Source organism: Corapipo altera, unplaced genomic scaffold (assembly GCF_003945725.1).
Source record: "Corapipo altera isolate COAL_440 unplaced genomic scaffold, ASM394572v1 268, whole genome shotgun sequence".
Taxonomy (NCBI): domain Eukaryota; kingdom Metazoa; phylum Chordata; class Aves; order Passeriformes; family Pipridae; genus Corapipo; species Corapipo altera.
The window spans coordinates 4,117,587-4,135,233 of record NW_020884901.1 but is presented as its reverse complement, the minus strand read 5'-3'; the positions used below and the strand labels follow the sequence as shown (position 1 = coordinate 4,135,233).

Sequence of the window (17,647 nt, the reverse complement as noted above, 5' to 3'; positions counted from 1 at the left end):
TCTGTTTGTCTATTTTACACAGCCAGGCACTGTAGTGAACTGCAGAACACCTTGGAGAAAATCCAATTTATATGGTAAAGATATTTCTATCCACACTGATTATGTGGGCTGGTGATTACAGAAAGCTAATGAGGACGAGGAGGATGGAAGGTTTAAATTCCATTAAAGGTTTTTATTCATTGTGCTGGTTTTCCTGAACAACGTTTTTCAGTGATTTCTACACAGTTGTGGGCACTAAGCTCTGAACCATCACAGGCTGGAAGGAGATGGAGGATGCTCCTGGAGTCCTCAGGAATGGCTGGAGCTGTGTCAGGGGAGGGTCAGGTTGGATCTCAGGGAAAGGTTCATCCCCCAGAGGGTGGCTGGGCACTGAACAGGCTCCCCAGGGCAGTGGGCACAGCCCCAAGGCTGCCAGAGCTCCAGGAGGGTTTGGACAACACTCTCAGGGACAGGGTGGGATTGTTGGGGTTCTGTGCAGGGCCAGGAGTTGGACTCGATGATCCCTGTGGGTCCCTTCCAGCTCAGGATATTCCATGGAAGTAATGATGAATATATTTTATCTATAGGTCTCTGCTCTTCACAAGTCTGTTACTATTGAAACACTAATCACCAGGCCACCAAAACAGATAAAAAGTCATTATCTGAAAGGTTAAAATCTGTAATGTTTTCTTTTTTTCCCGGGCAAAGGTTGTTCAAAGATGAACTGGGGATCTTAGTCACTAGGTAAGGTCTGGAGTTCATGAGATTAACACTGGGCTCTTCAGTGTAGAGAAAAAAAATATAAGAGATCTGCTGAATGGAAACTATATTTGACATTCAGATACATTCAGAACTGAGTGTGGGGTTCTAATGATGAGTAACTATGTAGTAAGTTATTCAGGCTTGGATTGATTGCACAGGCAACTTTTAAAGAGTGATTTTTTCCTCTAAAAGATACTCTAGTTCAAACAAGACTCTGTCTAAATCTGTTATGAATTACAATGTGTTTGGAATTAATCAGACAGAATGTGACATCTATCAAAAAAGAAAAAGATGGATTTTTCTTCTTAGAACTGTTCCTTAAAAGGCTTAACCACTTTGCATAACTGTTTGTACCAAGAAATAAACTGAAGGTAAGGGCACTCACCTCCACTTGCAGTTTGCACATATCAGGAAAACGTAGAAAGCTGAATGTTTGTAGTTATTCTCTCCCTAACACAATACAGAATCCTGCCATAATGAAAAGCACCTTTTACACAATCAAATCCTCTGCTTCTTCCGAGGGCAAAACTTCCAGCTTACATAACAATTAAAGATTTATGGTTCATGCAACCACCCCAACTCACTGGCACAGACTTTGTAAGAATTAGGCATATTCAGAAATACTAAACCTCTGCAGCAGGTTTTTTAAGGGCAGGGAGGAACCCAGGGCAGGGTTTTGTGTCGGCTTCCAGGAACGAGCTCACAGTGCCACTACCACAAATCACCCCAGAATATCCACAGTGATATCACATCTTCCATTAAAAAAAATACTGCAGCTTCTTTCAGAAGCACTGCCACTTGCCATTTCTTTGAGGTAATCAGATAGCTGTTAATTAATAAACCTGTCAGGTGAATCGTCCTGCTCCGGTCATCATTATCCATTCTGTAACAGGATCCTGCTATCAGCACTGCTCTCCACCCCATAGCTTCCAGCTCAATTAACTTAATGCTATGCAAATGAGAGGCTCTCCTCATCATTAGCTTATAGCCCACAAATGTTAATAACATAATTGGGCCTTCAACAGGGTAATTAGACACGATTTCTTCCATTAGTCTTACAAGGCTAATTATTGTTGATAGGAGAGAGGGGATGAGTCCCAGTGCTGCATGCAAAGAGGGGCATCTGGTTAAGGCAAATATAGACAAAACATCAACAAGGTAAAACAACAGTTGAGAGCTCTAGCAGGGTCAGGTAGGGGTGGGGAGGAGGAAGACATCATGAGGAGAAAGTTAGGAACAAGTGGAGAAATTCTCTACGAGGTAGGACTTAAACCTAAACATTCAGCTTGACCCCGGAGCTCTCCCGCTCTCAGCAGTGAAACAACATGATGCTTAAGAAATCCTAGGAAGATACTCTCAAGCTCTGGCAGAGAGGACACTTTGGAAGCTGTGCTGATCAAAATTCCCAGGTCTGAAATGCAAATATGCAGCCAGAAGACCTTAAGAACTGAATCTGATCCTCGATCTCCCCGGTCATTGTGTCCAACCCTCTCTCCTGCCATCACTGAGGTTGTTGTGTTCCACTGCATGTTTTTTTTCAGAGTAACAGTTACTTGCTGCAAGAACTAGAGGAAACAGCCTCAAGTTGCAACAGAGGAGGTTTAGGTTGGATGCTAGGAAAATTTTCTTCGTGGAAAGGGTGGTCAGGCATTGGAACAGGCTGCCAAGGGAAGTGGTGGAGCCACCACCCCTGGAAGTGTTCAAAAAACGTGTGGATCTGGCACTTGAGGACATGGTTTAGTGGTGAACATGGTGATGGTGCCAGGCTGATGGTTGGACTTGATGGCTTTAAGGGTCTCTTCCAACCTTTTTAAGGATTTTGAGGACCTTTAGGATTCGGTGATTCTAATTACAGAACTGGAATACACTGAATTCTTTCATCATCACAAAGCAAAATGTATGTCAGCAATGGAAAGCTAATAAAACCTGGATTCAGTAGAATGGACTGGCAGTAACACTTATAACAGAAAAAAATGTGGCAGCAAGTTTCCAAGATGAGATTATATTCTGGCTGGTGGAATGAAACCTTGGGGTTTGTTCCTATGGCAGTTAATCCCGTGCAGCCTCATCCATGGAGATTAGAAATGTAGAACTGGAGGCAGAGTTCTGTGAGGAAACTGCACTTTTAAAAGGAGAAAGTAAACTTTACAAAAATACGGCAGGTTCCCCATAGTCACCACCACTTGGCTTTGACAGTTTAGTCAAACCCTGTTAGGAAAAATATACGTCAACCTGAGGAGCCCACAGGACTCAGGGGGTTGAGAAACCACATTATTTCTTTATTTTGTTTCTTTTTACTTTAACTTTGAGGCACGTTCATGGCCAATATGAATCTTTTTATTTCACTGTAAGTATATGAGGAGGAACTCTTCCTATATACTAGGCCTAAAAATCACCTTAAATTATATTCACAGAAGTAGTAGCACTTACTAGAAGGTTAAATGAAACAATTACTGTTTTAACCTACTGTACCCCGAGCTTTGGTCAGTTCTATGAAAAGAACAGACTGTCCAGTGGCTTGTTCACCCAGTGTGTATCAGTGGGATATTAACCACCATTTATATGAGAACAATATTCAACCACAATTTTTTAAAAAATTATTTTTACCATGCAAGAAGCATGGCAGTGCCTTACTGAGCTCAGAAATACAGAATGTGTTAGAAAAGGATAAATTTAAAAGCCTCTGTGGGACAGATAAAAGCCTTTCACAAAATGTATTTAAAGCCTTAAAAGGACAGCATTCCATAAAAGGGAATTTGGTAAACATAATGAATTTGGGGGCAGAAAATATGATCCTTGCATGGCACAAAACCCCTGGGTCACCACTTACACTGGAGCCAAAGGAAGCCAATTTAAGTGATAGTGATTAATACATTTATGTGACTGCAGGTGATCCAAGGCAATAGAATTAGACCCAGTGCATCTGTCAGGCATAAGGGATCATTCCTACATCTTTCCTGCAGGATAAGCTATGACAGTATTCAGTTCTGCTCTCTTAAATTGCCCTGCACTTACTAAATTTACTTACCAGAAAATTCCGAGCAAATATCTTGTTCCAAGGCAAACAGCAGTAAATCCACTGATGTTTTAATGAAGATTACACTTTCTAATCCTCATGGTAATGACAAACTAGTCTCCATTCAATATGCAATATTACTTGTCAGTTTTAATCACCCAAGCTGTATTGTATTTGCTACAGACTGATGCACTTGTCTTCCCAGATCTTCAGCCTGGAGAATCCAAGCAAAAGCAGTGTAGTGCCTGTTCTGCTGATGATTTTCAGGGTGGGCCAATTTTGCCAGCCACACCAGCTCTGAGTAAAGCCTTACTCTGGGATTAGCCTCAGATCCAAAGAGACCACTAAATCAAAGCACAGCTGGCACAATCCTGCCCGAGTTTTTTACTCCAGAAATCCTGAATTCTAGTAATTATGGAGCTCATAAACTGAGTTTTAATCTGTACAGACATAAAGGTGGCCTTGCTACATTTAGTCAGAAGAATATTCGAACAAATCTTGCTACCACACTACTGAAGTAAATGGTGAGAGGTTGACAGGACGTGAGATGCTGGACAACACTGGCCAGCCCTCCCTTCCCCTTGTGCTTTCTCACACACTAAATTTCTTCATCCAGTTTTCACACATGCAAAACTCTCATCAGTTTTATCTATATATGTTCTCTTACCCAATGCAAAGTAAATGCATTGGTAAATTAAATCAAAATGCTGCAGCACCTTTATATTTAAAGTTTTTCTCCCTCATTTATTTTTCAGAAGCTTTTCTGGTTCCAGTCAGATCTTGAAACCAGTATCTTCCTTACAAAAAGCTCCTAAATGCTACAAAATCAGACTTGCATGTATATGGTTCTTATTTGTGTGTGAACTGCTGAGTTAATTAAGGCGAAATGCTGCAAATGACTGCTTTAGACCATGAAGAAATAATCAGAATTGAAAAAGCACATAATATTTTACCCTGAGAGACCAATCAGTGTTACATTCCACGAACTGCACTGATGGTGCATGACTGTGCAGCCACAGCTTTTTCTTACAGACCCATCTTAGCAAAACTGTTAAAGTGACTCTGTAGCAAACAGCCTTGGAGAAGAGCTGCAGGATGATCCCTCAGGGCCAGAGCTACAGCACTCCCTCAGCACCTGGAGCATCGCTGGATCCCACTGGAGTCAGTCATGGAGAGCAAGATAAACGGACAGCAAACTGGGAGACCCCAGGGAACCCAGGACTAGAGAGCTCAGTGAGCTCTGGGGGTGCTCTTTGGTGCCCAAAAGGTGTGAATAAAGACTTAAGCAAAGATTAGGGTGGAGGGGAAAACCACAGTTAGATGACTTGGCCACTATTTAAATAACACTTTCATTTCCATAATTGTTTCTTTTCATTCCTTAAACAAAAGCCATGTCTTAGGTGAATGTCCTGAACGACTCCTGTTGATTTGTAGAGATTAGTACCACGAAATTGTCATTGTGAACTAGGATTTTAAAAGTCTGGTTCTTCTTTCAGGCAGTTCTCAGAGCTCCTCTCAGAATAACATGTTTTCCCCTGACAAGATGGAAACATGAGAGTTTCCAGTGTTCTCCTCAGCTCAGCTTCCTGAGTAATACAGGAAAAGTTTAAAAGCAAACATGAGAACTTGGCTACAAGGTTCAGTAAAAATCCTCAGTTTCTTCTGGGAACTAGAGACAATCTCAAATAATGTCCCACAGTAAACAGTTTTTGTTTGTAGGGACACAAGCCAGTTCTTTGCCCAGAAGTGATTGGGAGCAGGAAGGACACAGGACTTTTGAGAAGCTGACCAAACTTCTGGGATCTTGCCTCTTTCTGCAGTGTTGCCTGGCTTAGGTAGCTCCTTCCAAACTGCACAGGCAAGTGTTCCAACAGAAAGCTTCCTGTAATGTTAAATTTGACATCAAAGTTTTTGGACTCTTCAAGATTGAAATACAACCCAATGTCACCGACTCAAAGTCACCTTGATCAAAATGCTGCTACTACACAGGCATCTAATACTGGCAGCCAAAGGAGGAGCTGGGAGCTGTGCCTGGAGAGCATGGAGACTTCTCAGCACTTTGGGAGGAAGCAGTGAAAGCATTAACATCGAGCCCAGAACTTTCCCAGTTCAACTGTGTTCCCATGTGGGAAAAGCAGAGACATTGTTGGTTTGGTTAATCTTGTCTAAAACTTGCTACCATTGCCAAAAACATGAAAAGTAGCCCAGACTCTACTGTTTTTACAGAGTTTTCTCTATTCAGTTCAGTACTGAGTTCAGAAAGGCAGCCTTGATACTGGTGGTAACTTCCAAGAAAAACAGTTCCAACATAAGGGCAATGAGGACAGAAACTCTTCAGGTTTCCTAACGTTTGTTATTTGTTAGAGATAGCTACTGCAAAAAAAAAAACAACCAACAAATCCTTCTTTAAGCAGCAAAAAGAATGAAAGAGTTGTGCATGTGGTTTTGGGTCCTTAAAAATAACAATAAAACCAAAAATATTTACTTAGAAGTAGAAGCTTTTCTTCTTTCTCTTCCTGGAGGCTTCGGAAGCTTGCTGAGATCAGAGATCTCCTTAATTGCTGCGTCCAGGATTTCACCAAACAAACTCCAGCCATCAAAAGGAGCTTGCATGAGATGAGGTAACTTCTAAAAATAATCCCTGCCTCCCACAACTGAAGCCAAATATACCTCCTATTCTTGTTGGAGCAGAATCAGCTTGTGACAGCAAATGCAGCATCCTCCAGAAAGCCCCTAGAAGGATTTTAAAACTGCATTTGATGTTTTTCTATTGCTGGCTCAAGATGCATATTAATGCCCTTCCCCAGGAGAGAAAGGCTCTTATGGTACCAATATAGGTCAGGCAGAATGTGCAGCAGAAGTGACATAATCTTTTTATTGTAATCATCCAATTTTCTATCTATTGGATTATTTAAGAGCAATAGCTTCTATTCAGATTAGTGTTATGTTATGGGGGAAGAGAGAGCACAGTCTAGTGAGGAGGAGGAGGAGGAGAACAGAGAATGAGGATTCCCCACTGATGGCTAAACCTTGGAAATCATTGTAAGGAGCTGCTTCCACTGATTTTCTGTGGGAAAAAGTCTGTGTGAGGGAATTTTGCACTACATGTGGGTGAACAGGGCCTCACACCAGAGCACTGCACACCTTTCTGTGCCCAGCTGGTTCAGAGAAGGTGAGGGATCCCCTGAGAGATTTTCCCCCTTACACCAAGCTCAGCAATGCCTCTTCCAACAGAAGCAGATCAGGAGACAAAGGTACATGACTTCATTAAAATCTTGCCAATGATTAAGTCTCCCAGCACTTGCATCAAGAGAGAGCACAATGACTGTAGCTTGGAAAAGGAACTGTGGATTAAACTGATGCCACTCACTGGGTGAAGCAGACAAGTCATTTGCCAGTCCAGGTGAAAGGAAGATTTCCTGATTTTGCCCAGTAAATACTGGAATTTTGGTAGGGGCCAGAGTGTTGTGGTCCCTCAGAGCACAGCTGAGGGTGCAGTCACCAAAAGTAAGAGGGTGAGTACCTCCGCTGGGATGGGGAAGACAAAAATTCATCACCTAAAACCCACTTCCCAAAATAAGCTTCTGTTTCACAAGCACCCCACTGACCTCAGAGAGATCCTGCCCCTTCAGATCCCACTTTTACCCAAAGCCTGTTTGATTTGAACACGTCACGGAGGAGGAAGAGCCCAGCTGGGGTGGCAGCACCGATATGCAGAGGGATAATAAAAGGAAACCCATCAGGATTAGTGAAGACAACAGTCACCAAACCAGCAACCACAGAATGGTCTGGTAAGAGTGGGCTGAGAAAAAAATGGCAATGATTGAAACAGAGAATTGTTCTGCCTATTATTTTCACTACTTCATGAATTAAGCCAAATCCTACATAAGTCACTTGGACTTTTCCTATTGTTTCTCTCTCTCCCTGGTGAAGACCAATTTTATTGTACTGATTTAGTACCTTGATTACCACATCATTTTTTCACTCTGAAAATAAGGAGAAAATAAGATATAATTATAACATTTCTTCTTTGCTACTCATCAGATTTCTGTATGCCATCAATTAAAACCACATCTAATATCCATCATTTAAATTAGGCCAAAGTTTTAAAAATGCTCTGTAAGATTTTTCCATGTCAGAATAATTCAATCACTATTATGTTTCCTTGATGCAACTATTTTGGGATTTAGCTTGTTTCTTGATAGGAATTTAATTAAGTCATTTACATGTAATTTCCAAATATGTAGCTGTTGCAAAAGGGAGCAAAGAAACGAAAAGGCAAAAAGAAACCTGAGGAGAGCTAATCTTTAACAAAAATATTTCTGATATAAAAATGAATCTGAGGAATACATATTCAGTGATAAGTATTCCAGTCCATGTCTGGTAAACTCTCAGATAATGGCAGCATGGTGGGGTCACTGGGGTTCTATTAGCTCAATTAATGAGGAGCAAGATAAGGCTAACACCCAGCTCTTCAAACGGCTCAAAAATAGAGCTGATAGTAATGGAGTTATTAACCTTCGCCAGCCATTGAATTTTGCTGCTGATTCAAACTCCATTTCCTAGTTCAGGCCTCCATTAATAGGCTGTTTATTATCCCTAATCCACATTGGGATCAGCTGCAGAAATATGAAAGCCCCATGTAAAGAGCAACTAGTTAAAAAGAAAAAAAAAATTTTTTTTTTTCCATTCTGATTTTTCCCTTTTCAACATATTCAGAGATTCTACCTGAGAAATTAGGAACTTCATTAGCCTAAACTGTTTGAATACAGGTTCTTAGCAGCATGATGAAAAAGAAGCTTTAAACATGTTATGTAAAAAGATGACATAATTGGGGATACAGCCACATCATTTTGAAAACTATATAACACAGCTGGAAAACTCACATTGGAGCAGCTTTGCTGTTTATTTTCTCTACTGGGGAAGAAAAAACTTTAATATGGAAAAAAATGGGTATTTGAAATACATTATATATGTACTGTGAGGTCAATCCTCTAGTTTGTCCCTCCCCTGCTCAGCTTCGTCTGTCCACTTGTATTATTTGTAGACACCACTGTAATATAATTAATCAATACTGAAATGTAAAACAATCCAGCCTGGATTCAGATCAGATGGACAAAAACAAAGGAAATATTGGAACAGAGGAACTGGCAATCCCAGGACATGTAGGACATGTTGGCACAGATGGGAGGGATTGAGAACTCCAAGGCAAAGCTGGCTCCAGTTTAACCACAGAAATCTTGAGTTAGAGGATCTTTAGGCTCCTTGCTGAGACTGTACTCACTAATTTGGGATTTTTGACACTTTGGGAATTTTCAGTGTGTTTTCAATGAAAGAGACACAGTTTAGTTACCACAGTCCACAGACAAAAGAGGTTCTCCCAAAATCTATCACATCTGAGAGAAAATCAGCAATTCTAAGTCATGGAAATAAGATAGAAACAGAAATGTTTATGCTACTACATAAACCTCCAGTACACAGTGCTGACCTCAAACTGGAATGCAGTTCTGGCTGTCCCATCCCAGCAAAGAAACAGCTGGAATGGCAGTGAAGGAGGAGAACAGGGAGACAGGATGATCAGAAGAGTGAAATGACTACCAGGAAAGGAAAGGATAACCAGAGCAAAGTTCTTTGGGAAAGGGGTGACTGAAAGGCAACAAGAGGCTTAGAAAATCAGGAGTGTTGGGAGACATGACCAGGGGATGGCTGTAACTGTTTCTCCACAGCAGAAACGAACCTGGAAAAACCAGTGAAGCGTTTTCATGGGACACCCAGTGAAATGTGATTTGATTTGCTGGCCAGAAGTGCAGCGTTGAGAAAGAGACTGCAAAATCAAGGCAAATGGGTGATTAGACAGATCCTCTGGCTCAGGGAATCCTTAAACTGCTGATTGCCCTAGGCTGGCCTGGACCCAGCAGACAGCTGGGCATGGACCAGCTGAAGGTAATGACCAGAGATTCACAACAGATGACACTGCTGCTGCTGAATCTTATTTAACTGTAAGTTTGGGAGAGAGCAGGAGGGATAAGAAATATTTTGGTGAATATTAAATAGAATTTTCGGTATATTAGAACTGCCCATGGCTATATGATACATTTCTTGTTGCTGCTCAAGCAATAACGATTAAAAAAAAAAGCTAAAATACCTATTTTACAGTGGTTTGGGTGAGGAACCGAAGTCAGTCCTTTGCATTAGTTCAGAGCTTCAGAGCCAACCTGTGTGTGGATTCCCACTTTCTGTAGGCACTAAGTGGTTCATGGTGTCTTTTACTCCAGAGCTGAGAGGCCACGAATGGATTCAGCTCCTCATTTGCCCTAAAGGCTGCCACAGTTCAATAGGATTGGGATCCTGTCCACTTAGGCAGGAACTGCTTCACAGGGAGGAACACAGAGAGCAGCTCATGTCTTCTGTGAGCACAGGGACAGCAGCTCTTTGGGAGCCAGGTTTTGCTGATACAGGTTCCCCTGCACTCAGCAAACCCTCACTCCACTGCAAATTCTAATTTAAAGAAAACCCTGTACCTCACCTCTCCAGTGGAAATTGAATTATTTTCCTTTTTGTTCCAGGGCAGTTCTTTGGATGCAGTAGCTGATGCTGTATGAGTTTTTTTATTATTACATTTTAACAAACTTTATAGCCCATTTTGTTTGTTTTCAAATAAGTTTATTTTCCTTCTTTTCTACCATCAATTACTAGGTTTGTTTTTCTTTCCATAAGATGGAGGAGTCAGGAGACTGATCCTGCTCAATGCTGTATAATTTAGTATTATGTATAGTAGCTTTATGAGGTGGGAGTCAGATAAAACATAGTATTTGAACACTAACCATTTATTAGCTCTAAGGAATAGATTTGTGACTTGACAAGCAGACAATAACTCTGTGTTCTGATCAGCCAAAGAGGTCTACTCTGAGTTCAAAAACCAGAGTAACATTCTCTTTCACAAATAATTTTGTTTACTGATGTGACTAGATTTTAATAATAAACTTGATATATATGTAAATTTATTTTAATCTAATTTCATCAACGGAGCCCTCCTAAAAATGAGACTTTGTAGATTGCTCTGTATCTGATTTATAGATTTCTACATCCTATTCCCAGATTGATTTCAAGGCTATAATTCTATCAGGTTTTTCTCCTGATGTCAGAAACACCACCTCTGCAGATAGTGTTTTATAACTAGCATCACAACTGCAACTGAATTACTGCCCTGCTGTCCTATGCTGCAATATGTCCTTTTGTTTATAATCACCCTCTCTCCCTTATATCCCTACTACTTCAGCTTCATGGAAAATATCCGCTCCCAAATCAATCAGGGAGCACAATGTCTATTTTTGTCCCTTACTTCAACCCCTGTGTGAACCAGCAGGGGCCAAATTCTTCACTCAGATCTGAATGTGCAGAGCTCTTTAAAGCAAAAGGGAGCTGAACAAATGGATCAGTGCTGAATTTGCACACATCCAATTTTATAATGAGTTGTTCTTCCTCACTCGGTGAGGTCTCAATCCTGCAAAGGGGCACGTGGGGCACACTTGAGGATTCACACTGATCTCTGGGACTCAGACACATGTTTAGGGATTCAGGACCTTCCTTCTAAATGCACACGAAGAATAATCCATGGGAAATGTGTTATTTAACTGAGTCTGGTGTAAGTTTCAGGATTATTTCTCCATTTTTTTTCATAAAATGGATTCCTGTTCAAGATGCAAATCATCTTTGAATAAATAAAGCTACTGCTGTTTTCACACACTTTTCTTTTCAGACCTTGAGGGATGACTGTCAGCTCCCTCCCTTTGCACTCCCCTCTTTTCTCTCTCCACCTCAATCTCACCCTTTTCCATCTTTTCCTCTCCCTTGTACAGGGAGTGGGGAGGGAATTCAGGGCAGCAACACAGAAGACACAGGAAGAGAAACTTTGCCAACCTAAACAGTTATGTGGGTAACACACCTTTCCTGCTTTTTAGATAAGAACAGCTTCCTGGAAGCATAAAGACTACAAATTTCCATGTGTGCCTTTGGAATGGCCACTGTGCCAGCCAATGGTATGGACTGAACCAGGAAGCCCTGGGAAGGGAGTGGAGAAGCCTCTCAGCTTTGAGGAATCCACCAGCACTTCAAATCCTCACCACCTTTGGACCAGCTGCGAAAAGTAACACTATTTTATCTCCTTGGCACTCATAACAGTTCTTTTTTGATGCTGATGATGCCTCTCATATTACATTTCTGAACAATTCATTAAGGCTCAAATAAAATATAATTCTCATGTTGTTTTTAATTATTTCACAAGCCCCAAAAGTCTCATAATGAACTCCTTGCAATACCAATATATTTCCGTGGTATTATTCCAGTGCTGAAGAAAGAAGATGTAGATCCCTCCTCCTGCTGCAAATAAAATACAACTTCTGACATAATCCAAATTTTAATCCGTTTCTTGTGGGTTTGTCTTTAGAGGCAACTCAAACAAATAACCAGAACAACAAACCTCTTCTCTCTCCCACAGTTTGGCCATCTGGAGCATTTGTAAGGCCAGGGCTCTATCTCCTACTCTCCAGGAAGCAAGACCCCTTTGCTAGCTAAGGAAGCCACAAATAAATAAGATGCAACAGCATATATAGGATCAATAAAGATCTGTATCTTTCCACAAACAATTTTTTCATATATGTAATGCTGTGATTGCTCCATTTCCCTCTTACCTGTTTGGGTTAATCTGTGATTTCTGCAGCTTCTCTGCCTGCTCGATGTCCCTGGGGAAGCCGGAGAGCACCCAGCCATCGGTCAGGCACTCGAGGGAGCTCAGGCGCTGTGTCAGGAGCTCCACAACAAGGTTGTCTGGGACTGCAAAGGATTCAAAAGGTGACATTTATTTTGTGTGCTGAGCCTGCAGTTAAGGAGGACGCACACAACTTCCTCTGGATAGACTGCTCCAGAGATCACACAGAGTTATTCCCGTTTGTGACTGACAGATTTTGGAGAGAGGAGTCACTTGTTGGGTTTTGCATATTTGCTGTGCCACCATGGAACCCCCAAACTCATAGGGAACTGCAGGACTAAAGTAAAGTATTTGGTAAAACCTGATGCCTCCATCATTTTGCAATGTGCTTTTTCTGTCAGCCACACTGGACCGATGTCACGGTGACGTGTGTGACACCATCTTATCAAAATGCAAAAATAATGATCTGAGTTGTGTAAAAGAAATCCTAAAACAGGAAAGACATTTCTGAGCACTCTGTGTTGAACCAAGCAGGTGCCAATGGTTCTGCCACAACAGGCGACCTGTGTTATTGCTCCAATTTGCCCAAAGGCTTGAAGACTTTATGACTGAAAATAAATTTTCAAAATGTATTTCAGCTACTTTTGCTACTCCATTGATGACTCCCTAATTTTAGAGATAAAAGTTCTTTTTCCTCAATTATTATTTTCTTTTAGGGCAAGAGAGAAAGAGAAGGAAAGAGATGTGGGTATGTTGTGCTGTTGAGCTTCCAGCAGATCCTAAGAGATTCCCCAGTTCCAGGGCTAGATTGCTTCCATCCTTCGTGTGGGAAGGAGAAACACTGCAGCCCACAAGAAAATTAAAAAGATGTAAGATGCTGACTGGGATTACAATTACTATGCAGCTTTAAAAATTCTATTTAATGGGACACAGTGGTAAGGAAGTACCCTGCATATTTCCACTGGAGTCTTCATAAAGTAAAATATTTCAGTCAAGATATTCAAACAGGTAAATTGGGGGGTGTGAGGGGGAAGGTGCTTGGTTTTTCTCTGAATTAAATTACTGGGTTCAACCTGAGTGACCATAAATTTTCCAGTGACCATTGTGATGTGTTGGGCTCAGTGCCAAACAACCCCAAAGAAGGGACAGCAAAATCACTTCGAGCTGCTTCCCAAAGCAGCAGCCAAAACAATTCCCAGGCAGCAAGGAGAGCCCCTTCCCTTTATCTGCTCACTCTGTCTGACACACGGGTGCCTCTGCTGAAAACAAGCCAGAAAAATTGCTACATAAATCCCCATCATGGCATGTGGATGTTTTGATGCTCACCCTGCCATCACATCTGCATACAAAAATACAACAACAAGTGCTTGTAGGAGAGTGTATGTGTCAGATTTCTAACACTGCACTTCGCTTCAGGACAAGCTGACAGGAATCTGCCTGTATTTTAGCAGAGTGAATTATGAGCAGTGCACATTTCTACCCCGGGTACGAGCAGGTTTTAAACTGCAGTAATAGAATCCATCTGCTTCCTGAAATTTAACATTGCACCTCTATCATGAAATTCATTACTTCTCCTTTAAATAATCAAATTACTGAGTTTACAGAACTGCACTCAGGATTCAATGTACCAGCAAAAAGGGAGGAAAACCGCAGGGAATTAATTAGAAAACAGATTAGTGTATTAATTGAGGATATCCACTTCACATTATAAAAGAACAAGTTAAAGAGAGCAATATTCTCCATCTGCTGAAATGAAGGAAAAAAAAAAAAGGAATGGAATAAACCCAGACACTTGACAAAGAGCAAAATGACAATGCAAACCCAGGTATTCCATTAAAAATGGGATTCATAAAATTAACTCTACAATAGTGCAGCAGCAGGCAGGGATGTTCTCAGACGGATGATACTTCTCTATCCAAGACCTGAGCTGCAGGCAGGGATGGGAGGGATAACAGGAGGATTTCAGTGCTCTTTGCAGGGCAGTTCTTCTGCCCACCCTCCAGCTTACGAGAACTGGTACAAACCCAAGGCATCCCAAGAATAAAGAAAAACAAATAAACCCACCTTCTCTTTCCCAAAAATGTATTCCACACAAAGACCAGGGGAATTTTCCTGTGCTCCTGAATTTCTGGCTGCAGCACTGAACTTTCTTGTCTTGATGCATGTTATTTTATGACAATTCTTACTGGAATCATTGACATGGATTTACGGAGATGCCAAATTACAGGATTGTTTTTGTTTGGGGTTTTTTTTTGGGAAAAAATGCAGAATGCTCAAAACAGTTTTACAAGGAATTGGAATAAAACCTACAAACTCATGAGTAAAACTGCAGTAGGATTCTGCCAGAGCTGACATCCCTGTGAGATGAACAGGGAATCAGGGTAGAGGCTGAAAGCCCCAGGAATGGCACAGAGACATTAGTGGGTATGTTGTGCTGCTGAGCTTCCAGCAGATTCCAGGAGATTCCCCACTTCCAGGGGCCAGATTGCTTCCACCCTTCTTATGGGAAGGAGAAACTGCAGCCTACAAGAAAATTAAAAAGCAATTGTGATGGGAGCCTGGTGGCATCTCCTGGATCTGATCACTTCCCCGAGGCCTCCTGTGAGCCCCAATGAGCAAAATCCTCCACTTTGGTCGGTCGCTATTTTTGAACAAAACTGAAGCAATCACAAGAGGAAAAAAAAAATCAAGCTGCAGTGACAATTAATTAATATTTCACCTAATGACACTGCAGGTTTGGGGTGTTTTGAGGAGCACTGGGGTGATGTGGTAACCCTGACACCTCTCTCACTTCAGTTGTGAGTGACTGGAAGACATCAGTGATACCCTTCAGGTTGTTTGTTCACTCATGTACATATATACATCACTGAATAATATAGATGCTTACATATCTTCTGTGCCTCCCTCTAAAGCTTGATGGTGAGAAATAAAACATAAACAAGTCAGACAGCGAGCTCTGCTCTCCTCTTGATTAGCAAACATACCTATCACTTCAACACAATGGGGGAACAGAGCTTGTTGGCTGCTCTGTGGCATTACAAAGTACATCAGCTGCCCTTGAACAGCAACAGTCACACTTAAAACAGCTGCATTAAAACTGTAAAACATCTTCCACAGACCAGAGGGAAGGAAATAAAAAAAAAAAAAAAAAGGAGGAAAAAAAGGAAGGAAGGAATCAGTATTATTCTTATTTTGTAGTACAGACAGAGTAGGTAATGAAGAACTCTGCAGTACAGTATTCCTTTTCACTCATGTGGAACTGTCTCTGGAATGTAAGGCAAATTAATAACCTGTAATTGGAGGGGCACATAGTCTGTGAGGAACTAGCCAGAGGTCTCCTGGCCTTAAGCACATGACCCAATGGGTATATAGCAAAGTAAAATATAGAGCTTTACTGATGAGACAGTCAATCCCCATGTTTTAAGTAGATTATGAAGCACAAGAGCTTTGAATAATCAATTCCTTTTCAACATAAGCCTGTGTGAGTTTGCAACTCTGCAAGTTGGGGGAATGAGACTCGAGAGAGATTTTACTTTATCATTAGAGAAGTCCAAAGGTAAGTTTCCTGTAAAAATTACAATGTGCTGCTACAAAGAGCTACCCACATTAGGTAATGTGGAAGCACATCTCTATTAGGGTGAGAAATCAGGTACAGGAGTAAAATTCATCCCTCAGAAGTAAAGCTGCACAGCCACTACAGTGATACCTGAGAGCATCATTTATAGCTGTGGACCAGGGTCACAGTGACACCAGACATGGAATACAGGGCACAATGAGGCCCCAACCAGCTCCACACAGAAATGCAACTCATTCATGCATATATTCCCTCCTAACACCAACCACACACCACTGTCTCCTTTATCTCCCAGCCTGTCTGACCACATTAATGGCCCAGACTACCCAGCTGAATTAGCAGCTGAGGACCTAAGGAGTGATCTAATCAATTCAAGGGTATGATCAGCCAGGGGACAGAGAACTGAGGCTTAAAGTGCTGCTGTTCATGCTGGATCTGCTGCGTGGACACCCAGAGATTTTCTCTCTCCAGGGCTGTCAATCAGCACCTTCCAGCAGACCATTTAAAAAATAAATTTACTTCTCAGAGCTTCAAAGGTTTTCACAGGTATCAGGTACTTCTCATGAAGTTCAGAGCAGTGTGGTCTATTAGCTCTTCCCCAGCCCATGGATCTGCAGGACTAATAGAAACCTGGATCAGGCAATCAGCTACAAAATCATACCATCTGCTCAAGACAAAAGTAACAGAACATTAAAGGCACAGTCTGAAAGGCAAAAACGCCACTTGAGAGATTACAGGGCACTATTCTCCAATAACTTCAATGTTGTCAGTGCTCCAAGCTATACAATTACCACATATAAATTAATTCCTCCTCTGTATATTTCCCTTCAGAACAGACTTTTGAAGGGTATTGACTCACTTCTCCAAACCCATAAACCCTCAATTTTAAGCATAGCATAAATGCATTTGCAGATATAAATTCCATCAGCTTTGTGCTGTAAAAGCTTTAAGGTCCTTTTGACAATACTGTCCATTTACTCTTCATCCTGCTCATAGAGATTTTTTTTTAGCTGGGTCTGAAGACTTTCACAGCTAATTCAGATGCCCGAGGCTTGATCCCAGTAGTTGACAGTTAACATCTTGCCCTGAGAATAAGCTACTGCCAAAGGCTACTTTCCTGGATTGTCCTGTCAATCCTAAATTTAGCAAAGCATGAGATTTGCTTATCTTATTCCTCTAGAAACTCTGGATGATTCATAAAGAGTAATTGGGTTTTCCTATTCTGTTTTCTTGCCCACATTAAGGTCCTCAGAGATTGTATCGATCGAGACTGTATCAATTGTTTTTTAATGTGTTTGAGAATGATTTAGCAGTGATTTGCCGTCGCGTAGGCTGATCGATAATTGAGCCTAATCCTCCAAGCCCCCCGGCTGGAGAGGACGGGCAGGTTTGGCGTTCAGCCGGTTCGGTCACCGGCGATAAACAACCATCCGAGTGCGAGCAGCGGCACCGGGAGGAAAAGGGAAAAGTCAGGCGCAGGTTCTCAATCAGAATATACCGAGTTGGAAGGGACGCACAAGGATCATCGAGACCAACCCTTAGCCCTGCACAGGACTATGTCCAGGAGTCACAGCATGTGCCTGAGAGCATCATCTCCTCCGGAGGATTC

General features: G+C 41.6%; 1 protein-coding gene across 5 annotated transcripts in view; it reads right to left on the bottom strand.

The window, feature by feature from the left end:
- Positions 1–17,647, bottom strand: part of AK8 (adenylate kinase 8) — a 67,318-nt gene that overhangs the window by 14,400 nt on the left and 35,271 nt on the right. For 4 of the 5 annotated variants that reach the window (XM_027650028.1, XM_027650026.1, XM_027650027.1 and 1 more), the window contains one exon: positions 12,448–12,589. The exons of the other annotated variant lie outside the window; for it this stretch is intronic. In XM_027650028.1, coding sequence (XP_027505829.1) covers positions 12,448–12,589 — 142 coding nt within the window. The remainder of the gene's footprint in view (positions 1–12,447; positions 12,590–17,647) is intronic. 5 annotated transcript variants of the gene reach the window in all.